At 50.8% G+C, this 24,600-nt stretch overlaps 1 protein-coding gene across 1 annotated transcript in view; it reads left to right on the top strand.

The window, feature by feature from the left end:
- Positions 1-24,600, top strand: part of BRSK1 (BR serine/threonine kinase 1) — a 53,399-nt gene that overhangs the window by 22,740 nt on the left and 6,059 nt on the right. The window contains exons 2-9 of the mRNA XM_029585271.1: positions 5,840-5,934; positions 7,290-7,375; positions 15,687-15,827; positions 16,135-16,251; positions 16,526-16,558; positions 17,325-17,394; positions 18,719-18,865; positions 24,384-24,415. Coding sequence (XP_029441131.1) covers positions 5,840-5,934; positions 7,290-7,375; positions 15,687-15,827; positions 16,135-16,251; positions 16,526-16,558; positions 17,325-17,394; positions 18,719-18,865; positions 24,384-24,415 — 721 coding nt within the window. The remainder of the gene's footprint in view (positions 1-5,839; positions 5,935-7,289; positions 7,376-15,686; positions 15,828-16,134; positions 16,252-16,525; positions 16,559-17,324; positions 17,395-18,718; positions 18,866-24,383; positions 24,416-24,600) is intronic.

Raw genomic sequence — 24,600 nt, 5'->3', positions numbered from 1 at the left:
GAACAAATTGCCACCAGAAAAACGACCTTTAAAGTAAGATCCTTCAAATTTACCCTGCACTGTGGCTCAAACGGCGCCCCACACAATGCCTTAAGAACCAAGTTTAGGCACCACGGGGGACACAAATGTTTACACCTCACAGAAAACGCACCACATCCGGATGCGCAGCCAGAGGCACCCTGTGCACCTTGCTTCTAAGGCACCCCAAGGCGGCCACCTGGACCCTTAAAGAGTTGAAAGCCAAACCTTTCACCAAACCTTGCTGCAAAAAAAGACAAAATATGGACCACAGAAGCTCGAATCGGATCGATGCTATGCTCCTTGCACCAAACCTCAAACATATTCCACACCCGCACATATGCCAAGGAGATGGACTTCTTTCTTGCTTGTAACAGAGTGGTAACAACATCCTCCGGATAACCCTTTTCTTTCAGGTGCCTCCTCTCAAAAGCCAAGCCGCGAGAAGAGGATCTAAAAATACAGGACACTGGCGCAGCAGGTTGGGGAGATGAGCCAGACATAGCAGACCGTCCACTGCAAGATGAATTAAATCTGTGAACCACAGCCGATGAGGCCATTCCGGCACCACCAGAACTACCTGCTCTGGATGACTCTTTATTCTTTGCAAGACCTTGCCCACCAGCGGCCACAGTGGGAACACATACAGGAGAATCCCCTGTGGCCACGGGAGGACTAAGGCATCGACTCTTTCTGCCCCATGCTCCCTCCTTCGGCTGAAGAATCACGGAGCCTTGGCATTCTTCTGCATTGCCATGAGATCCATACCTGAGATGAATCAGGAGTATGGCTTCCTCTGACAACTTTTACTCCCTGGGATCCAACTGCTGCTGACTGAGGAAATACTCCTGCACATTGTCCAATCCCGCTATGTGGGAAGCTGCCAGGATCTCTAGATGGTGCTCTGCCCAGTGGACTAACTCCTGGGCCTCCTGCGCCATCGTTGCATTGTCCAACAAAACTCTCACTGGTCTGCCCCGAACAAGAGACAGGAAGGCCTGCAATGCTAGTCGCAACATTCTCATCTCTAGATAGTTGATGGACCATGACGTCTCCTCCGGAGATCAGTGCCCCTGCGCCATTTGAGCCTTACATACCGGAGAGACTGGCATCGATTGTGACTATTGTCCAACTCGAGCCCTCCAAGGCCAACCCACAGCTCAAATTGTCCCAACACAGCCACCAATCCAAACTCAACCTGGCGCTTTCCATAAGAGGCAGAGGTAGATGACATTGCTCCGATACTGGATTCCACCTGGAGAGCAAGGCCGACTGAAGTGGACACATATGAGCGAACACCCAAGGGACCAATTCCAAAGTGGAACCATAGACCCACGAATCTGCAAATAATCCCAGACCCTGGGAACCGCCCTGCTTAGCAATCTGCGAATCTGTCCCTGGATCTTGACAATCCGCTCCTTGGTAAGAAAAACTCTCCCGAGCCTAGTGTCGAAGCGTGCTCCCAGAAATTCCAGAACTTGAGACGGCATCAGCTGGCTCTTGTGCAAATTCATAACCCAGCCCATGGACCGTAAGCACTGAGCACTACTGCCACCACCCAATGACAAAGGTCCTCTGACTTTGCGCAAATCAACCAGTCGTCCAATATGGGTGAACCAGGCCGCCCTCCTGCTGAAGAGCTGCAGCCGCTACAACCATCACCTTTGTAAAGGTCCTCAGTGCTGTTGCCAACCCAAAAGGCAGGGCGCAAAACTGAAAACAATCTCCGAGGATCATGAACCTGAGACACCTTTGATGGTACGGTTGAATGGGAATGTGGAGATACGCCTTGGTCAAATCTAGAGAAGCCAAAAACTCTCCTTTGCGCACTGCAGCGATCACAACCTCAACATTTCCATCTGAAAACAAGGTACCTTGAGCACTACATTCACCTTCTTTAAATCCAGAATCAGACGAAAAGTGCCATCCTTCTTTGGGTCCACAAAATAAATGAAATACCTTCCTGTTCCCGGCTCCTCGACTGGCATGGGACGATGGCCCCCAACAAACTTAGACTACTGACAGTTTCTTGAACCACACGTCTTTTCTGCTCTTAAGTGCAAAGGGACCTTATGAACAAATCCTTTAACGGACGTGCAAATTCTAAAGCGTAACCATGTTCTATCACACTTAGGACCCATTGATCCAACGTGATCTTGGCCCACTCCTCGAGAAAAAATGTTAACCGACCTCCGATTCTCGGAATGGAGGAGCAGGCTAGTCTCGCTTCATTGGGAGGACTTGGAACCAGAGGGTCCCTGACCGGAATCATTTATAATTGGACTATGACCTCGAAAGGACTGATTCCAAGACTGCTGCCTTCTGGCCCCTTGTCTCTGATCTCCTCCTGAAGGTCGAGATTGCTGGGGACGTCGGTTCGACCGGAAATGAGCCCTTGCTGAAGAGAAACCTCTGCTGATCTTCGGCTTATCTTCTGGCAGCTTGTGCCCTTTGGTCTCTCCGAGAAGCTTCACAAGCTCCTCCAAGTCCTCACCAAAAAGCAGCATCCCCTTAAAAGGAAACGATTCCAGCTGAGACTTGGACCAAACATCCGCAGATCAGTTTCTTAACCACAGAAGCCTTTTAGCAGAGACTGCAGACATCATAGATCAAGAGGATGTGTGTATGAGATCATACAAAGCATCCGCACCATAGGCCAACACGGCTTCCAGTCTCTCGGCCTGCTTCGCGTCCTCCGGGGATAACGACTTATCAGATTGCAAATATACCCAGTGCAATCCGGCTCAGAACATAAAACTGCTACATACAGCAGCGTTAATGCCCAACATTGACACCTCAAAAATCTTCTTGAGGTATACCTCCAACTTCCTATCCTGCATATCCTTGAGTGCTGCCGATCTCACCACCGGAATTGTAGTCTTCTTCGTCACTGCGGAAACTGAAGCATCCACCTTCGGCATCCACAAGAGATCCAAAGTGTCTTCTGGCAATGGATACAGCTTCTGCATGGCTCTGCCAACCTTCAAACCTGTATCTGGAGTCTCCTACTCCAAAAGCACTAATTTCTTCACTGACTTGCGGAAAGGGAATACCTTTGCTGGCCCCCTCAAGCTCTGCATGACCGGATCCACTCCCTCATGGTCTGAATCAGCCTGGAGCTCTTTAATACCCAGTTCATTTAGAACACATTTGTATTTGTATTTATTTAAAATGTATTAATCGCCTAACACAAAAAGGCCTAAGCGATTTACAGTAAATACATACATAATTAAAATAAACAAATAATAGAAAAGTTTAAAATAAATAAAACAATAAATACATAATGTTGCAGGAGCGCTAGGGAGCCGCCGCTGTCACCTCTTCTGCGGCCTGAGCGCTGCCCCCATCCATCTTCGCAGCCTGGAAGCCGCCGCCATCACTGCTACTGCTGCTGGCTGGTGTTCCTCCTCTGTGGCCTAGAGGCCGCCGACGCCGCCCTCTTTGCGGCCTGGAGGCCGCTGCTGATACCGCCGCCTTTCTTGAGGCCTGGGTGCCACTCCCTCCTACTCTTCGCGGCACAGGCCGCCACCGACATCCTTTCATGCGGCCTGGGAGCCGCTGCCGCTATCCCTCTTCGCGGCCAGGAGGCTGCTGCTGAAGTTGCCTTACTCGTGGCAGGAAGAGCCGTTGACTGGATCCTCTTCTGCGGCCCGGAGGCCACACCGGAGGTCACCCCGGAGCTCCTCTTCCATGCGGTCTGGAAGCCGCCATCTTCATGGCAGGGAGCCACTGAGGTCTGGGGCCTGTTCTTCCTTCATGGCATGGATGCCGCTCTCCGAGATCCTGCCCTCCTAGGCGCGCGGCTGCGCCTCTCTGCTTCATTTAAAGGGCTAGCGGTGGGCATTCCTTCCTGGCTGCACCTCATGATGTTTCCAAGGCGTCTCCACTTCAGCCCTATAAAGAGGGCCTTCCTTCAGTCTGTCTTCGCCTTTGCAAGGAGCTAGTCAGCTCCTGGATTCTCCGTTCCAGCTCTTCGATCCAGGAGACCACCGTGAACCTTCCTCGCTTCTTCAAGGCGCTCTGTTTCTTCATGGGATTTCCCTTGTCTTCCTCTGTGGTTCCTGATCCTTCGTCTTCATCTTCTTCCATGTCCTGGTCTCTCGTCGGTTCCTGCGTCCTCATCTGTCCTGTTTTCAAGATTTTCCTGTCTTCAGACGCTCCATTCTGTGGATGTTCCTAGTCCTGATGTCCCGGTCCAGAAGTGCCTGATGGTCCATGCTTCATGTTCTGGACTTCCCTGATGTCCTCATCTCCAGAAGTTCCCGATGTTCAGATGTCCTGGATGTCCAGATGCCCTGATGTCCTGGTGTCCAGAGGTACCGGTGTCCTGTTGTACCCGTTGTCTCCTCTACCTGAAAGGATGGCCCCACAGGACCTACCGATCTTCATGGAGGGCTAAGTAGTAATCCTAACCCAAAAACTACTTCTAAAATCTTTTTTAAATCCTTTTTTTAAATTCTCCTCAGACTGCAGGATTTGCACCACCTTCCATCTGCTGGAGACAGAGAAATACTGACGGACTGCAGGTGTCAGTAAAACCTTCTCTGTCTCCATCTGCTGGAGGGAAGGCAAAACTTTCTCTGTCTCCATCTGCTGGAGGGAAGGCAAAACCCAGGAGTCTGGCCTGATCTGGGTACCCACAGGGAAAAGATAGTTAGGCCAGAGGCCTCAAGACAGAAATCAAGGCAGGGCAGGCCAGAGGGCCTCAAGGCAAAGCAAAGCAGAAGGTCCAAAGACCACAAGGCAAAAGAAGGCCCACAGGCAACAAGACAAGGCTAGAGCAAGGCAAAAAGCCCATATGCCACAGAGCCAGAAGCAACCCCATGAGAAAACATGGCTGGAATGGCAGGGCAGAGACGTGGCAAGGGCAGCAAGAAGGAGCTTGACAAGTCTACAGGTGAGGATTATTGAGGGCCTCTGCTGGTGGGGAGGTGTCATTGCAGGAAACAAGAAGATAGGATTTCACCTGCTGCGCAGCCTTATCCTAACAAATATACCCGGGTAAGCCATTTAGATGGATAACTATTATGTTATCCATGTAATTGGCATTTGAATATGGACCTCACTGTCACCATCTGCATGTGCTCTCTGGTATTACACAGTTATAGTGGGACTTGTTATATGGCATTACTGTCACCATCTGTGCGTGCACTGTGGCATTACATTGTTATAGCACAAGTTGTCATATGGTAGTACTGTCACCATCTGTGTGTTACACAGTAATAGCACGGCTCATTATATGGTAGTACTGTTACCATCTCTGTAATGTTACACAGTTATAGTATTAGTCACCATCTGCAGGTGCCCTCTGGTATTACACAGTTATATGGCATTACTGTCACCATCTGTGTGTGCACTGTGGCGTTACATAGTTATAGCACAACTCATTATATGGTAGTACTGTCACCATTTGTGCGTGCTCTGTAGTGTTACACGGTAATAGCATTACTCATTATATGCTTGTACTGTCACCATTTGTGCGTATTCTGTAGTGTTACACGGTAATAGCACAACTCATTATAGGCTAGTGCTGTCACCATTTGTGCGTGCTCTTTAGTTATACAGTATTTCTCTCATCGTCTGCGTATGCTCTCTGGTGTTACACAATTATAGTGGGACTTGCTATATGGCACTACTGTCACCATCTGTGCATGCTCTGCAGTGTTACACGGTTATGGTGGGACTCATTATACAGTAATTACTCTCATCATCTGTGCATGCTTTGTGGAGTTACATGGTTATGGTGTGCATTCTTACACAGTTTCTCTCTGAGACTCACCGACGGCCTCCTCCTCTTTTTCTCTTTGCCTCTCCCCCACAGGGCTGGTGAAGCTGGGTGTGCACTGCATCACAGGCCAGAAAGTAGCCATCAAGATCGTGAACCGAGAGAAGCTATCCGAGTCGGTGCTGATGAAGGTAAGTTAGTGGTGAAAGCCCTCAGCCTCCTGAGATTGCGGTGGTGTCTGTGACTACCAGCTCTCCAATCTCAGGCTTCATTCTCACATCTAATGACATTGTAAACGCAACCCAGGCTGTCTCTTCACACTTAAAGATTCTTTGTGCTTCTCACAGGCTTTATCCTCACACCTAAAAATCCTCTGTGCTTATCCCAGGCTTTACCCCTCACACCTAAGGACCCTCTGTGCTTATCCCAGGCTTTACCCTCACACCTAAGGACCCTCTGTGCTTATCCCAGGCTTTACCCTCACACCTAAAAATCCTCTGTGCTTATCCCAGGCTTTATCCTCCCACCTAAGCATCCTCTGTGCTTATCCCAGGCTTTACCCTCACACCTAAAAATCCTCTGTGCTTATCCCAGGCTTTATCCTCCCACCTAAGCATCCTCTGTGCTTATCCCAGGCTTTACCCCTCACACCTAAGCATCCTCTGTGCTTATCCCAGGCTTTACCCCTCCCACCTAAGCATTCTCTGTGCTTATCTCAGGTTTTACCCTCACACCTAAGCATCCTCTGTGCTTATCCCAGGCTTTACCCCTCATACCTAAGCATCCTCTGTGCTTATCCCAGGCTTTACCCTCACACCTAAGCATCCTCTGTGCTTATCCCAGGCTTTACCCTCACACCTAAGCATCCTCTGTGCTTATCCCAGGCTTTACCTCTCACACCTAAGCATCCTCTGTGCTTATCCCAGGCTTTACCCTCATACCTAAGCATCCTCTGTGCTTATCCCTGTCTTTATCCCTCACACCTAAGCATCCTCTGTGCTTATCCCGGGCTTTACCCTCACACCTAAGCATCCTCTGTGCTTATCCCAGGCTTTATCCTCGTTGCCCGTCCCAGGCTTTCTTGAATTCTGTTAGTGTTTGTGGGAGGGTATTCTATGCATCCAGTACCTTTTCTGTGAAGAAATATTTCTTAATGTTACTCTTGAGTCTACCCTCTTGGAGCCTTATAGTGTGACCTAGAACATTTTTTCCCCTGATAATGCCAGTTTGTTTTTTGTGTGGTTTTTTTAATATCTTTGAGGTATTTGACTGTCTCTATAATATCCCTGTCTTTCCTCTCCTCTGGGTATTCAACCTTAGATCAGTAAGTCTCATCTCACAGAGCTTTTGGTGCATACTCTTCACCATTCTGCTAGCCCTTCCCTGGACCACTTTCCTCTTTTCATAGGTATGGCCTACAGACTTGGATACAGTAGTCTAGATGAGGTCTCTCCAGTACCCTGTACAGAGGTGTTATATCGCCTGCTCTCTTTCTCCAGTGCCGTCTCCTCAGGTCTCCTCTCTGTCTTGCTGCCTTCTTCTGCAGGTTGAGCGTGAGATCGCCATCCTGAAATTGATCGAGCACCCCCATGTCTTGAAACTCCACGACGTCTATGAGAACAAGAAATATTTGTAGGTATTTATAGAAATTCCTTGACATTACCAGGCTTAGCTAGTGATTGAATGTGCTGGTGAGAGAGTATCAGGGGAGATAACAGCATGTACTGTGAGAGAGTGTCAGTAGAGATGCCAGTTAGAGTGCACTGGTGAAAGGATGTGAAGAGGAGACACCAATTAGGGTGTACTGTGAGAGAGTATCAGTAGAGGCACAGGTTAGCATGTGCTGGTAGGAAACTGTCGGTGGAGATAACTGTTTAGTGTGTAAGAGAGTTTACCATGAAAATATGGCAGACTACGCTCTGTCTGAATTGTGAAACAATATGTCATACCTAACATCAAGATCCAGCGAGGAATATTGTAGGGAGATTCCCTGTCACCACCCTTGTTTTATTTGGCTCTGAATCCACTGCATACACTTATCAATTCCTTAGGCTATGGATTTTACATATACAAATATCTAGGAGAAGAGGAAGCTCCAACAATCCAGCACAAGTTTTTGAGAAAAATTTTTTTTTAAAGAATACTGCGGGGGGGTGAGGGGGCGGGAAAGTGGCATCATCAGCTGTAATGGCTGCCGAAGTCTGAGGCTCCCGACCTGATTTAAAAGAATCCCCTAACATCAAGTATTAAGAGAGCGCGGGCATTACAATTTTAGCTGCTGTTTTCAGGCAATCGACAGTAGGATGGCCTCCCACAAAAAAAGAAAGTTGACTTGAAGCAATTTTCTTTTGCAAGCGCTGCCGCGATCAACGTGCTGGGAGCTGATGGCAGCACAGAGGAGGACCATGTGGCAACGGAGGTAGGCCGTGATCCGGGTGGCTGAGCAGGAGATGGTGCGCCGACCAGAGCAGAGTTTCAGGGGTGGCTTGGAGCCCTCCTTAAAAAAAGAAATCGGTGGCCTGGTGGCAGAATGCGCAGCGAGATCGCAGACTTGGGGGAGACGAGTTGAGGAGTCTGAGTTGCACGGAGATGACCAGGCCTCAGATTTGGCGAGATGGCAGGTTGCGCGTAATAAGCGGCTACAAACGAAGGAGGACTTAGCTGTGCCGGTCAAGGATACGGAGAACAGATCCCGCAGAGTGAATCTAAGGTTCAGAGGTGTCCCGGAAGGGCCAGAGTTCGGTGACTGCCATCAGTTGCTCTCCAGCATATGGATAACGAGGTCGATTTTAAGACCCGTGCACGTGGTTCCCGGCACCTGTGCACATGTGCGGGCGGCATTTTTTTTTAAATTTTTTACCTTCCACGCACCGCCTGACTGCCGGTGCGCGCTTCCTCAGGACAGTGGCTAATGGTGCCGTCCTGGTCTGCCCCTTTGGAGAGGCCCGGCACTTTGGCGCGGTTTACGCTCACAATAAGGCGGGCGGCGTGCGCAAGGCCTGGCCACAGGCATAGCTCCCCATTTTGACACATGTGGCCCTTTTAAAATCAGACCAAACGATTCTAGGTCTGGATGAGGAGCCGGCGGAGGTTACCTGTAATAAAGCTGGAAAGGGCACACAGGGCGCTGGGAGCCGTGCATAATAATCTCCCGAGAGACATTATCACCTGTTTCCGTGGTTTTTTCTCCAAAAGAGCGAATCGCAGTAGCAGCAAAGGGGCCACAAAGTTGAAATATACCAGGATCTTGCGGTTCCTACCGTTTGCAAGAGAAGAGAGTGTCGGGATATTGTGGCGCAGCTGCGGCGTGATAATAGCCGATACAGGTGGCTATTTCCATTTGGCCTGAGTTTCAGCATTCCTGGGGGTCTCATCCTGGGTGGCGGCCATGCAGGCAGCTGTGGCAATATTAAAAGCCGCAGGGTGTGCAGAGTCAATCGTCCAGTGCCATTGTGAGCGCATCAGAAAGTGGGAAGCTGTGTGGAGAAACTCCGAGATGGCAGCGAGTGGAAAAGGGAGGCCGAAAGCCGCGGAGGCATTCTGATGGATCAAATTCGTCCAAGGAAGCACCGGCATGAGGCTTCCAGAATTATTTGAGTTGTGGGACAATTCTTTGTTTACTTGCCTCCAAGGACTTATGTGGAACTAGCTGTTGTGTATCTGAAGTTAGCAGGGGAAAGAGGAGAAATCCTTTTTTGTTTGGTAGGGTCAGGGATTGGATAGGGTGATGATATGGCGTGATGGCCTCATTTCTTCAAGGGGGAGGGGGGTTCCACAGAGAAGGGAAGTGGATGTGTTTTGGGTGGGGATGGGAGGGAGGGGGGTATTGGGTACACAGTTGGGTGTATGGTACAGTTTCGTAGTTGGCTGGAGGGCGTGAATAAGTATGAAGGGGTGTGTGCGGCCCTATCATACGGTATTGGTAAGGGGGGGGGGCATTTAGATTTGAGGGATATGGGAAATATTGGTTGGCAATGGGTGGTCTGAAAGTGTTATCTATCGATACGTAAGGGGTTAAATTCCCCAGTCACGCAGAAGTTATTGTACCAGGAGGCGGTGGGTCTGCAGGCCAATGTCATTTTTTTGTCAGGAAACTCGCTTAACCAAACGCAGGGATCTCCTACTGTGGGCTAAGTCCTTTCCTCAACAATACATGGCGTCAGCGTCAAGTAAAAAAGAAAAAGTGTGGCGTGGGTATCTTATTTTCTTGCACTTAAGTAGTGGATGTGCGGGCAGTTTTGTGGGATGTGGAGGGCAGGTACGTTTTAGTGACGGCATTGGTGGATTTTCCTTCTTACTCCAAGTTATTGTTTCCCTGTTACATGTAACTGCTTTTCTGCACTATTGTTCAAATTGTAAAGTTTATTTTAATTGCACCCCTGTTTCTTGTGAACCTGCATGATGGGACTATCGTCTTGAATGTTGGTATATAAAAAAACTTAAATAAATAAATAAATAAATAACATAACGTAATGTTCGCGTTACTCGATTTATGTTTTCCAAACATGGATCAGGGTTCCTTTTTAGATAGTCTTTCCATTATTCTGGAGGAGTAGGCAGAGGGAAGGGGGAGGGATTTCAATCTTACAAGAAGGGGAGGGGGCGCCAAGAAACATAGACAGCCACTTCAACATTTGATTCCTGAATACATGGAGACTAAGAAACCCCACCATATGGAATTAAAGCTAGTTTTCTCATTTGCACTAGCCTTATTCGTGACTGGACTACGTATTGCTTGATAAACCTTTGGTTGATCTTGTGGATGATGCAGAAGTTGGTAATATCACTTGGTCAGGCCATGCTCCAGTCTGGTTAGCTCTGAGGATGAAGAGTAGGAGCGAAGGCAAGCATTATTGGCGCTTAAATGGTAGATTACTAGATGGTAAAACGTTTGCTGGCTCCCATATGGCTGAGATGCCCAGATAACTTAGATTTTAATAGGACAGAAGGTGTTTCTTTGGGAACGATATGGGAATGTCTGAAAGTGGTAGGGTGGGGCAAGCTGCTATCTCGGGCCACTTATCTCAGAAAAGAAAGTTGCAGGAAAAGGTTGCATATTATGCAAGGTATAGCTAAATTGGAAGCAAGCCATAAGAGGGCGCCAGATCCACATAGGTTGGTGGAGCGAGAGGCAGCGAAGAGGAGAGCTATAGGCGCTGGACCTGGCCAAAACAGCGTTTCAGTTATGTTGAAGCAAAGGCATTTTGAACTTCTTAAAGCTGAGCGACTACTAGCGAGGAAATTGGAGGAGAGGGCTACACAAAATGTTATCACTCAGCTCAGGGATAGCCCGGGAAAATTCTTGGATGAACCGGGGGGAGATTAGCAAACGGTTTAGAAGATTCTACGAGGAGCTTTCTGACGGATAAAAATGTAAAGGAGCAAGGACATAGAACAATACCTGAAGGGCGTGGAACTGCCTAGTTTGCTGGAGGAGGCTAGGGACATTTCCCATGGTGAGGCGGATCAGGTCATTCAAGGACTTAAAAATGGGGCAGTCACCAGGGTTAGATGGATATAGCGCTAAGGGTTAATAAAACGTTTCGCCCTGTAATAATCCAGCCGCTGAATTATTACAGGGTGGATTATTACAGGATGGATTATTACAGGATTATTACATCCTTCTCTGAGGATGGGGGGGGGGGGGGGGGGGCCCACAATCTCATAGGATGCTAATCTAGCCAGGATAACCGTATTGGTGAAAGGGGGGGGGGGGTCAAATAGATCAATTTCTCGGATTAATATAGATTTGAAAACTTTAGCTAAAGTACTAGCGGTTAGATTAGATTGAACCGAGGTGATGTTATTAACGTGCCGCGGTATATAAAAAAAATTACGAAATAAATAAATAAATAAATAAATTAGGTATGGTGGCTTCTTTTCTTATTCTCGGAGATCACTCGGGCTTTGTTCCTGGGAGATGAGCTTCAGATAACGTCAGGCGGGTTTTAGCACTGATTTGGCAGGCACAGCAGGATAATGTGTACCGGCAGTATTGCTGCCAGTTGACGCAGAAAAAGCCTTCGACAGGGTTCATTGGCCGTTTCCATTTAAAGTAGTGGAGAAGATGCAGTTGGGGGGCGGACTTGACTGGGCGGATTCTGTGCTTATGCAAGAATCCCCGGGCTGGCATTAAGATCAACGGAGGTTACTCTGCCCCGTTTGGGGTATAACCGGGCGCCAGGCAGGGTTGCCCCTTGTCGCCATTACTGTTTGCCCTATCTTTAGAACGCTTTGCAGAAAGGGTTAGGTGCAACCCTCGGGTTCAGGGCGTTCAGGTGGGTGGCCAAGATCATAAATGATCAATGTTCGCTGACGACCTCATGTTCACGGTGACCGAGCCAGAAGTCTCGCATGAGGCTTTGTTGGCAGAAATGAGAATCTTTGGGAAAGTGTCAGGGTTTACGTTAATGAGTACAGGCTATACGTGCACACTATACGCCGGTGTTTACGTTAATGAGGACAAATTAGAGTTGCTGAATGTTTTGGGATCAGTGGAAAGCTTCCATTTAGAGTAGCAAAGAACTGGGTGAAATATTTGGGGGTGAAAATAGGACCCAGGGCTGATGAGCTGTTTGGGCTCAATTCTGATCCCTTAGTATCTGGCGTACAAAAAGATTTGGATAGGTGGGATAGGACAGATTTTTCCTGGCTGGGGAGGGTGGCTATCATTTAAAATGAATGTTTTACCTTGTATTTGTTATTTTTTTCCAGACGCTTCCGGTGACTGTGCCAGACAAATTCTTGAAACTGCGGCAATGAAAGTTGCTTAGGTTCATTTGGAGACGTAGCAAGGTTCTTTTTCAAGAGAATCTGGGGGGGGGGGGGGTCCTCAGTGTCCCCAACTTAGTATGGTATTTTGTGGCCTCCCCGTCGAGTGCTTTAATGCATTGGCACAAGGATGGGAAGCTTAAGCAATGGGCTAATGCAGCCCAGACTAGGGCAGGGGATTCTCCTCTGAAAGTTAGGCAAGGAGGGAGGCCCTGGTTTAATGGTCTTTCCCCTTTTTCTAGTTTGGTCCTGGGGTTGTGGGGAAAGTGGAGGTCGAGCTTGGTGGGAGACTTACCATTTAACTTCATTCCTCTTTAATAGGAATTTTGTTCCCGGGACTGAGCGGAAGGAGATAGAAGGGGAAGGGGCTTAACCAGATTGGAGCAGAGATGGGATGGGCAGAGCCTGATACCATTTAATAAATGACAGAAAACGTATCCTTTGCTGGAGACTGATCGATTTGCTTACAATCGGCTAATTCACTTTTTGTGTGTGGCAAGATTGGTAATGAGCTAAAAAAAAAAAAGGGGGCAAAACGCTCTTTGAAAATGACTGTGAACAGTCTGATCGGCTTAAAAGGACAATTTCCAGGATCTGTGCTTTGTTGAATGTGAAATTAAAGGGGAAGTTGGCCTCACAGATTGCCTCGGAGACAGATTTGGGGGGGGTGCCTTGGAAGAGGGAGAGTGGGATCGCTGTTTTACGGCCATTAGTAGAAGTTCGGTCTCCGCATTAATAAAGGAAAATGGATAGAAGATGCTGTATAGGTGGTATCTGAGCCCTGCCAGGTTGTGCAAAATGTTTAAAGCGTCAAGTGATAGATGAGAAAGGGATGTGGAACTCTAGGCACATTCTTTCATTTGCGGTGGGAGTGTCCGAGAATTGGGAATTTATGGGATGAGGTGCTGAGATTTATTAAGATTATGAGCGGGATTATAGTATCCAAGGACCTTAAAAGAAGCCTCACGTTGTGAGATTGCTTATTGGAGGCGTCAACAATCTGTCCCTTTGATGGCCGAAGTGCGCACCAGAATTGAGTTTACTATATGGGGAAACTAACAGCCATGAAAATGATAGGATGGCTAGCTTTGAGAAAGTCTGGGGCCTGTATATACAATGGAAGAATACAGAAGAGGTGTAATTGAGAGTGGGGTTGGAGGGTTGGGTTGGACAGAGTGGGGGGGGGGGATAGAGAAAGCAGTCGGGAAGGGCAGGGGGGGGGGGGGGGAGGGATGAAATAAGAACTGTGAAGATGTTCGTGATTTGCTGTTTCTGTTGACTTGTGGTCTTGATTTATATTCATACTTGACTATGTTGGTGTTTGGTTGATGTAGTTTGACATCATGAATGTCTATTTGTGGTGTGGATATTACCTGCCAATAAAAACTTAATTATAAAAAAAAAAAGAATACTACAGGAGACTGAAATTGATATCGAAAAGTGCTTTAACAGCACAGAATAAGATACAAGCTATCAATCGCCTAGCAATTCCCTCACTCTCCTACAGTTTTGGAATCGTAGACTGGCCCCACAAAGAGTTTGAACAGTTGGATGTAAGAGCAAGAAAACTCTGCCATGCCCATGAGCTAATCTGCAAGGTTCAGTGTATGTCGAGATTACATCTCGTGCTGCTACACCAGTCCAGCCATTACAAGTGGGTTATTTCCCTCTACCAGCAGATGGAGGCAGACAACACTGTTTTCCTGTGTGACATCACAGCCACTACTAGGAGGTGGTGCTAGCAGCAGGGATCCAGTATTTTCTGCCTCCAGCAGATGGTAGGACAGATCTGGTGTAACAGCTCAACGTATCTGTGGTCAGACTCCTGGGCCAAGCCACTGGTTATTGCCGGAAGTGCGAGCCCAAACCCTCATGAGCTAATCTACAAGGTTCGGTGTATGTCGAGATTATACATCCTAAGAGCTGAAGGTGGAATAGGTTTTGCAGAAATAGATTATGCATATAAAAATGTTATTGTAGGCATACCGACAGCATCAGCAGATCCAAATACTCAAAACGTTCTGAAGAACGAAAGTGAACAACCAAAATCCATCTCCATCCTTAAGTTCAGACAATTGTTTCAGGGAGTAGAAGGAATGAGTGAGAATCTACCAGCACATGTGGGTAAAGAAGTAACAGGATTTGCAAAACAATACTCTTTAAAGAATCTGACCAGCAAACAGGAAAAAACAATTGACAAAAGCACAAATGTAGCAGGAAATACAAAGAGTTACACAAGAGTGGTTAATGAGAGGTGAACTTAAATCTAAAAATGAGAGATTGCTAACTGAAGCACAGGGCAGTGGATTACAGACAAGATGGTTCACCACCTGCACAGAAAAAAATGGTAAAAGAGAGAAATGCAGGTTCTAGAAAACATCAGTGGAAACCGTTACACACCTCCTCACTGGGTGTGCTGTGCTGATGTATACGGAAGGCAGAGTAAGGTGGAACGGGTCAGGCACTGGACGCTGTGCGAACACTATAGCATCTCTGTACCAGAACAGCACTGGGATCACGACCCTGAGAGAGACCCGCAGAGAATGAAGAAGTTGTGATCACCCGGGACATCCCCATTCCCACCGATAACAAGAAAACCAGAGACAGCGGTAAAGCAGAAAAACACAAGGATAGCATCGCTGATAGGCGGGTCGGTACCAAGCGGCTGTTCTGTGGATCGTATGGAGAGAGAGAAGATCCTCAAGTAGCAAGAGATGCAATCAGAGACCAAGAAAATGTGGCAGAAAGATACAGAAATATTCCCAATTGTATTGGGCCCCACCGGCCTGATTAAGATGAATTTTCAGCACATCTCGACCCCTCTCCTGTGCATTCAACACCCTGTGAGCTCCAGACGGAGGCGCTCTTTAGCACAGAGCAAGTATTAAGAAGAGCGATAGCAGTGAATTTGCAAGATCATATCCTGGCTTATGACTTGTCTTGTATATGCAAAACTGACTCTTGGAGTCACTACCCCGTGAGAGTGTCAGTGGAGACCCCAGTTAGTGTGCTTTGGTAAGGGGGTATTGGGAGAGACACCGGTTAGCATGTATTGATGAGAGGGGGTCAGAGGAGGGGGTCACTTAGTGCATGGTGGTGAGAGGGTGTGCGAAGAGATGCCAGTTAGCATTTGCTGGCAGCTGACCCCAGACTGTGCTTCCCTCTCCGGCAGGTACCTGGTATTGGAGCACGTATCAGGGGGGGAGCTCTTTGACTACCTGGTTAAGAAGGGACGTCTGACGCCCAAGGAGGCCCGCAAGTTCTTCCGGCAGATCATCTCCGCTCTGGACTTCTGCCACAGCTACTCCATCTGGTGAGCGGGAGGAGCTGGACTGCATGTCCCGTCCTTCAGCAGGGGCCAGCCAGACCTGTCCCTGAGGATCTGGAAGGCGGGGGAGATAGAGGGGAGAGTGAAACGTGTCATGCATGTGTCTGCATCTGTCTGTGAGTGTCTCTTCTTCTTTCTGTCTCTCTGTGTGTGTGTGTGTTTCTCTCTCCCTCTCTGTGGGTATGAATGGTTCCATCCCCTATTGCTGAGGGTTGGAGAGGTTTGGTGAGAGGTAGGATCGGATCTGATCTGGGCTCTGACCCATCGTTCTCGACCTTTTGCCTCTTGCCAGTCACAGAGATCTGAAGCCAGAGAACCTGCTGCTGGACGAGAAAAACAACATGAGGATTGCGGATTTTGGCATGGCCTCGCTGCAGGTCGGGGGCAGCCTGCTGGAGACCAGTTGTGGGTGAGTGCCAGGACCTGAGGGCGGCAGGTGGCAACCAGTGCTCTCCTCTCAGTTGAAGGCTCTGGGCCAACACTGTCACTGCATCGGGAGAGAGGGAGCTCTCCCAGGTGCATGGGGATTTCTTCTGGAGACTCCCAGGAGTTTAAAGAATTTGGGTTGACGGAGGATCTGAGTAGGGGATATCCGCTCCTTAGCTTACACTATATGCAAGGAATCGCCTCTGGCCTGGGTTCGCCCCCACAGCTTTGCTGATAATTCTTCCTCTTTTCCCCAGGTCTCCGCACTACGCCTGTCCAGAGGTCATAAAGGTAAGTTTCACCTCCTTAACTATCGCAGAACCTGCTGTCGTAGACTCTAAGGGTCCCTCCCACAGTTGGTCTGTGGCCTCTTAGCCAGAAGTCATTTCTCCTTGCCAGTGCAGGGTAAGCTTTATGAGGCCTGGCTTTTTCCACCTTGGCCATTTCTCCTTGCTGCACTTCCCATCCTCTGATGGCCGATTAGATCCTACCTTTCATAATGCCCTCTGGAGACCTTATCACTGTTAGCTTTCTGTTCTGTAGTCCAGAGGTCAATCTGAGTACTGTCCGTGTTTGGGGCTCTGTTGGGTTTTAGTTCCTCTGACGGCTGTCTCGGAGTACATGTACTAAAAGCCAACACGAAGGGAAGGGTAGTGAGAGAGTGTGTCTATTTCTGTGTGTGTATGTGAAGCTTATGTGTATGTATGAGATTCCGAGCCTGATATTCAGACGCCGGACAGCCGGGGACTTACCTGGCTATCTAGCAGCTGCTGAATATTCAGTTATGTTCAGCGGCTGCTAGATAGCCGGATAAGTCACGTATCTAACTATCTGGCTAGCCAGCTAACTTGGGGGTGGGCAGTGGGCGGATCGGGCAGCTCTACTTGGATACAAAGCTTGCCTTTCAATATTGACCCCCACAGTGTGTATGTGTGGGAGATTGTGTGAGCCTCAGTCAGGTCTCCCATCAGAGACCTGTGTGAGGGCGGTGCTGGCAGCCTGCCCCATGTGGGATTCAACTCAGCCAGGACCTTTGCCCTTTTTATTTTCCCGCAGGGGGAGAAAATACGATGGACGAAGGGCGGACGTCTGGAGCTGTGGGGTCATCCTCTTTGCACTGCTGGTGGTAAGGCATTTCCTTTTCTCCATCTTAGTTGTTTTTATGTTATTTTTCCTATTCATACGTCAGAGCAGTCCAGACAACTGGGTTTTGCATCCCTACCAGCAGATGGGAGACAGAGAATAGGAAAATTGGCTCTTAACCTGCTAATGTTCGTTCCTGTAGTAGCACAGATCAGTCCAGAGTCCTGGGTTTTGCCTCCCTGCCAGCAGATGGAGACAGAGAAAGTTTCGCAGCCACTGGCACATAACCTGGCGTAGCACCTGCAGTCCCTCAGTATTACTATATCCCCAAGCTAAAACAGCAATATCTTCAACAAATTTAAGTAAATAATATGCCCCAAACGAGCAAAGAGAAAAACAACTTACAGCAATAGACAGTAGTAAAATTTCAAGGAGCGATCAGAAACCCGTGCAGTTCTGCAGACAATAAAGACAAAAAGGACAGATCGAGTGGACTCTCCAATTCACTCTATGCCAATGGGCGGGACTCTGGACAGGAACAAAAATGAGCAGGTAAGAACCAATTTTCCTTTCCCTGTACGGACCCAGATCAGTCCAGACTCCTGGGACGTACCAAAGCTTCTCTAACTGGGGTGGGACCTGGAGAGTCCCGCTCAAAGTACACTTGCACCAAAACTGCCTATGTTCGAGGCCTAGACGTCCAATCTGTAGTGTCTGGTAAAGGTATGTAAAGACTTCCAAGTCGCTGCCCTGCAAATCTCTTATGGCGAAACTAGCTCACATTCTGCCCCAGGAGGCCGCCTGGGACCGGGGAGAATGAGCCCTTAACCCCCTCTGGAATAGGACGACCTCGACAGATGTATGCGGAACCAATAGCCTCCCTCAACCAACTCGCAATTGTGGCTTTTGACGCCTTTTGTGCTTTTGCACGAGGCACACCAGCTTCCAGATTTGGAAAAGCCAGAAGTTCCACTGACTAACTTAAGTGGAACGCCGAAAATACCTTCGGCAAAAAAGACAGCTGGGGGTACGGGTCAGAGTCACAGGGAGAACAACCATTCACCCAGAGTATCCTGCCGGGCCCCTTGGAGTGGGAATGGGCTAATCTGGGGAGTTTTAGGTGAGCTCGGAGAGAGGATGAATCCTGTAAGTGGACCTACGAACAAGTACAGAGGGTGGACAGGAAGACGAGAAGGTAGCCTCGGGAGCGCAGAGTGCAGACCTTGTCCCGCCCTATTTTGTAATGAAAGGAGATGGGCATGGATCTTGTGGGGCCACGGGAAAGAACGACTCGCGGGAGTAAGTACATCCTCATCATATTGGACTATGCCACAGCCCTGCCTGACCAGTCTCCTCCTTGTCTGCAGGGAGCGCTGCCCTTTGACGATGACAACCTGCGCCAGCTGTTAGAGAAGGTGAAGCGGGGGGTCTTCCACATGCCCCATTTCATCCCGCCCGACTGCCAGAACCTGCTGCGGGGAATGATCGAGGTGGAGCCCGAGAAGAGACTCAGCGTGAGTACTGGGGATGTCACAACGCCTCCTTCCTGTTCCGGCCAGAACCGTACACTCCCACATCAGTCTGGGCTAGTCATCTCTTCTTTCCCCACTGTCAGCCATGCTACTTCGGTATTCCCCCTCCTGACCCAGGCAGTGCCGTTCCTGGATTCCCACTCCTGACCCAGGCAGTGCTGCTCCTGGATTCCCCTTCCTGACCCAGGCAGTGCCGTTCCTGGATTCCCCCTCCTGACCCAGGCAGTGCTGCTCCTGGATTCCCCTTCCTGACCCAGGCAGTGCCGTTCCTGGATTCCCTCTCCTGACCCAGGCAGTGCTGCTCCTGGATTCCCCCTCCTGACCCAGGCAGTGCCATTCCTGAATTCCCCCTCCTGACCCAGGCAGTGCTTCTTCTGTATTCCCCTTCCTGACCCAGGCAGTGCCGTTCCTGGAGTCCCTCTCCTGACCCAGGCAGTGCTTCTTCTGTATTCCCCTTCCTGACCCAGGCAGTGCCGTTCCTGGATTCCCCCTCCTGACCCAGGCAGTGCCATTCCTGAATTCCCCCTCCTGACCCAGGCAGTGCCGTTCCTGGATTCCCCCTCCTGACCCAGGCAGTGCTGCTCCTGGATTCCCCTTCCTGACCCAGGCAGTGCCGTTCCTGGATTCCCTCTCCTGACCCAGGCAGTGCCATTCCTGAGATTCCCCCCTCCTGACCCAGGCAGTGCTGCTCCTGGATTCCCCTCTCCTGACCCAGGCAGTGCCGTTCCTGAATTCCCCCTCCTGACCCAGGCAGTGCTTCTTCTGTATTCCCCTTCCTGACCCAGGCAGTGCCATTCCTGGAGGCCCTCTCCTGACCCAGGCAGTGCTTCTTCTGTATTCCCCTTCCTGACCCAGGCAGTGCCGTTCCTGGATTCCCCCCTCCTGACCCAGGCAGTGCCATTCCTGAATTCCCCCTCCTGACCCAGGCAGTGCCGTTCCTGGATTCCCCCCTCCTGACCCAGGCAGTGCTGCTCCTGGATTCCCCTTCCTGACCCAGGCAGTGCCGTTCCTGGATTCCCTCTCCTGACCCAGGCAGTGCCATTCCTGAATTCCCCCTCCTGACCCAGGCAGTGCTGCTCCTGGATTCCCCTCTCCTGACCCAGGCAGTGCCATTCCTGAATTCCCCCTCCTGACCCAGGCAGTGCTTCTTCTGTATTCCCCTTCCTGACCCAGGCAGTGCCGTTCCTGGAGTCCCTCTCCTGACCCAGGCAGTGCTTCTTCTGTATTCCCCTTCCTGACCCAGGCAGTGCCGTTCCTGGATTCCCCCTCCTGACCCAGGCAGTGCCATTCCTGAATTCCCCCTCCTGACCCAGGCAGTGCTTCTTCTGTATTCCCCTTCCTGACCCAGGCAGTGCCGTTCCTGGATTCCCCCTCCTAACCCAGGCAGTGCCGTTCCTGGATTCCCTCTCCTGACCCAGGCAGTGCTTCTTCTGTATTCCCCTTCCTGACCCAGGCAGTGCTGTTCCTGGATTCCCCCTCCTAACCCAGGCAGTGCCGTTCCTGGATTCCCCCTCCTGACCCAGGCAGTGCCGCTTGTGGATTCCCCCTCCTGACCCAGGCAGTGCTTGTTCTGTATTTCCCCTCCTGACCCAGGCAGTGCCGTTCCTGGATTCCCCCTCCTGACCCAGGCAGTGCTCTTTCTGTATTCCCCCTCCTGACCCAGGCAGTGCTTGTTCTGTATTTCCCCTCCTGACCCAGGCAGTGCCGTTCCTGGATTCCCCCTCCTCACCCAAGCAGTGCCGCTCCTGGATTCCCCCTCCTCACCCAGGCAGTGCCGTTCCTGGATTCCCCCTCCTGACCCAGACAGTGCCGCTCCTGGATTCCCCCTCCTAACCCAGGCAGTGCTTGTTCTGTATTTCCCCCTCCTGACCAGGCAGTGCTGTTCTGTATTTCCCCTCCTGACCCAGGCAGTGCCGCTCCTGGATTCCCCCTCCTGACCCAGGCAGTGCCGCTCCTGGATTCCTCCTCCTAACCCAGGCAGTGCTGCTCCTGGATTCCCCCTCCTGACCCAGGCAGTGCTGCTCCTGGATTCCCCCTCCTGACCCAGGCAGTGCCGCTCCTGGATTCCCCCTCCTGACCCAGGCAGTGCCGCTCCTGGATTCCCCCTCCTGACCCAGGCAGTGCTCTTTCTGTATTCCCCCTCCTGACCCAGGCAGTGCCGTTCCTGGATTCCCCCTCCTGACCCAGGCAGTGCTCTTTCTGTATTCCCCCTCCTGACCCAGGCAGTGCTTGTTCTGTATTTCCCCTCCTGACCCAGGCAGTGCTGCTCCTGGATTCCCCCTCCTGACCCAGGCAGTGCCGCTCCTGGATTCCCCCTCCTGACCCAGGCAGTGCTCTTTCTGTATTCCCCCTCCTGACCCAGGCAGTGCTTGTTCTGTATTTCCCCTCCTGACCCAGGCAGTGCCGCTCCTGGATTCCCCCTCCTGACCCAGGCAGTGCTTGTTCTGTATTCCCCCTCCTGACCCAGGCAGTGCTTGTTCTGTATTTCCCCTCCTGACCCAGGCAGTGCTGCTCCTGGATTCCCCCTCCTGACCCAGGCAGTGCCGCTCCTGGATTCCTCCTCCTGACCCAGGCAGTGCTGCTCCTGGATTCCCCCTCCTGACCCAGGCAGTGCCGCTCCTGGATTCCCCCTCCTGACCCAGGCAGTGCTCTTTCTGTATTCCCCCTCCTGACCCAGGCAGTGCTTGTTCTGTATTTCCCCTCCTGACCCAGGCAGTGCCGCTCCTGCATTCCCCCTCCTGACCCAGGCAGTGCTCTTTCTGTATTCCCCCTCCTGACCCAGGCAGTGCTTGTTCTGTATTTCCCCTCCTGACCCAGGCAGTGCCGCTCCTGGATTCCCCCTCCTGACCCAGGCAGTGCTCTTTCTGTATTCCCCCTCCTGACCCAGGCAGTGCTTGTTCTGTATTCCCCCTCCTGACCCAGGCAGTGCTGCTCCTGGATTCCCCCTCCTGACCCAGGCAGTGCCGCTCCTGGATTCCTCCTCCTGACCCAGGCAGTGCTGCTCCTGGATTCCCCCTCCTGACCCAGGCAGTGCCGCTCCTGGATTCCCCCTCGTGACCCAGGCAGTGCTCTTTCTGTATTCCCCCTCCTGACCCAGGCAGTGCTTGTTCTGTATTTCCCCTCCTGACCCAGGCAGTGCCGCTCCTGGATTCCCCCTCCTGACCCAGGCAGTGCTCTTTCTGTATTCCCCCTCCTGACCCAGGCAGTGCTCGTTCTGTATTTCCCCTCCTGACCCAGGCAGTGCTGCTCCTGGATTCCCCCTCCTGACCCAGGCAGTGCCGCTCCTGGATTCCCCCTCCTGACCCAGGCAGTGCTGCTCCTGGATTCCCCCTCCTGACCCAGGCAGTGCTGCTCCTGGATTCCCCCTCCTGACCCAGGCAGTGCCGCTCCTGGATTCCCCCTCCTGACTCTGGCAGTGCTCTTTTTGTATTTCTCCTCCTGACCCAGGTAGCACCGCTCCTGAATTCCCCCTCCTGACCCAGGCAGTGCTTGTTCTGTATTTCCCCTCCTGACCCAGGCAGTGCCGCTCCTGGATTCCCCCTCCTGACCCAGGCAGTGCTTGTTCTGTATTTCCCCTCCTGACCCAGGCAGTGCCGCTCCTGGATTCCCCCTCCTGACCCAGGCAGTGCCGCTCCTGGATTCCCCCTCCTGACCCAGGCAGTGCTCTTTCTGTATTCCCCCTCCTGACCCAGGCAGTGCTTGTTCTGTATTTCCCCTCCTGACCCAGGCAGTGCCGCTCCTGTATTCCCCCTCCTGACCCAGGCAGTGCTCTTTCTGTATTCCCCCTCCTGACCCAGGCAGTGCTGCTCCTGGATTCCCCCTCCTGACCCAGGCAGTGCCGCTCCTGGATTCCTCCTCCTGACCCAGGCAGTGCTGCTCCTGGATTCCCCCTCCTGACCCAGGCAGTGCTGCTCCTGGATTCCCCCTCCTGACCCAGGCAGTGCCGCTCCTGGATTCCCCCTCCTGACTCTGGCAGTGCTCTTTCTGTATTTCTCCTCCTGACCCAGGTAGCACCGCTCCTGAATTCCCCCTACTATCTCAGATATATATTTTATAAAACCTTTGCATGCACCAAACCAGTTAAAGATCTTGTTTTCTTCATTTGAATATGTACAATTCAGGGTAGGCGAGACCTATCTTTTGGCCTAACTTAACACATCTGTGACCAGCTTTTGAAGTCGGTGAAGAGAGAGCACCATTACACGGGGGCTTACATAGTGCAGCTTCAGCTACGCCCCGAGGACGTCTGCACCTGCCACTGCAGCATCTCCAGGGGATGGGAGGGGAGGTGACAGAGACGGCGCCATTTCATGGTCATAGCGGGGCCCGTGTCTGATAAAAAGCGAGAAACCCGACGTCCTTCCAGAGCATTCGATCTATCCTCCTGCCAAATGGTTTGCATTCTCGTGCACCTCACAATTTCCCTTTAAATCCCCTTGACTGCGAGGCTCTTGGAGAGTGACACGATCACCCGCTTAGCCTCTATAATGTGTCATTTTATGTTTTGTCCTTAATCTAGAGCTCGTTTCACCGACATAGCGTATTTGCATTTTGTGGGGGGTTTTTTTTGTGTGCATTGGATCAGGGTTAGCACATTCACAGAGAAGCAGCATCGATGAACCTTTCACACTGACCGTCTGTCCCGTGGGGTAGCCGTCGAACCCTGGAATAGCACAGCTTGCACTGAGATACCTTTCAGGGGTTTTGCATCGCTCTTTTCTGCCTGAAGGTTAACTTTTTCCTCAGTGTTTTCATTTCAGGCTAAGCGGTCGCCCAGATGTCAGAACCCGGGAATGTTTCTTTCAGTAACTCATCCTCCCGCAGCAGTCGTTCCCTGTACGTACCCAGACCAGTCCAGGCTCCCGGGTTTTGCCTCCATCTGCTGGAGGGGGAGGCAAAACCCGGGAGCCTGGACTGATCCGTTGGTACTCCAGGAACGAAAATTAGCAGGGAAGAACCCGTTTTCCTTTTTAGGTCTTTTTTTTATTTCCCTTAGGGTTGTATATTACTGTTCCCGCTTCTCCTCTCCCCATATTACAGTTGGTTTGAGAGAGGATGTGATCTTTCTCCGAGATGATTTTGATTGGGGGGGGGGGGGGGGGAGCGGTGATAGCCTTCCTCAAAGCTGCTGCCGAGATAGCCGCGCCGCCTCTGCGCCAACCGAATGAAGGGGGAGCGCAGCTCTCGAAAGCCTGTCACAGATGTAGTGAGTTAGGCGACACAAAGCTCTCGTCTGGCTGGGCCATCGTTCACTGACCTCTCTCCCCCGCCGCCCCCCCCCCCCCCCCCCCTGTATCCCACGTACGAGCAAAAAAAAAAAAAAAGCAAAGAGAGCCCTAGTGCGCGGGCAGTGCAGTCTCACAGCCGTGCAAATGGACGGGCCGGGCAGCTGGGTCAAGTCTGGGCCCTCTCCACCAAGGTCAAGTTATTAACCGGGCAATACGAAGTTCCCTCCGACGGGGCATCTAATGTCTTGGCTTTGTTTTCGGTCTGTTGACAGCTGGAGCAGATCCAGAAGCATCCTTGGTACCTGTAAGTAACTTTCTGTTTTACACACACACATATATATATGGTTATATATAGGTTTTTTTTTCTTGTTATGTTATGTTATGTTGTTATGTTATGTTATGTTGTTATGTTATGTTGTTATGTTGTTATGTTATGTTATGTTGTTATGTTATGTTATGTTATGTTATGTTATGTTATGTTGTTATGTT

The sequence above is a fragment of the Rhinatrema bivittatum genome, chromosome 19, assembly GCF_901001135.1.
Source record: "Rhinatrema bivittatum chromosome 19, aRhiBiv1.1, whole genome shotgun sequence".
Taxonomy (NCBI): Eukaryota; Metazoa; Chordata; class Amphibia; order Gymnophiona; family Rhinatrematidae; genus Rhinatrema; species Rhinatrema bivittatum.
The sequence above is the reverse complement of the archived record's forward strand: the minus strand, read 5'-3'. Positions and strand labels throughout refer to the sequence as shown.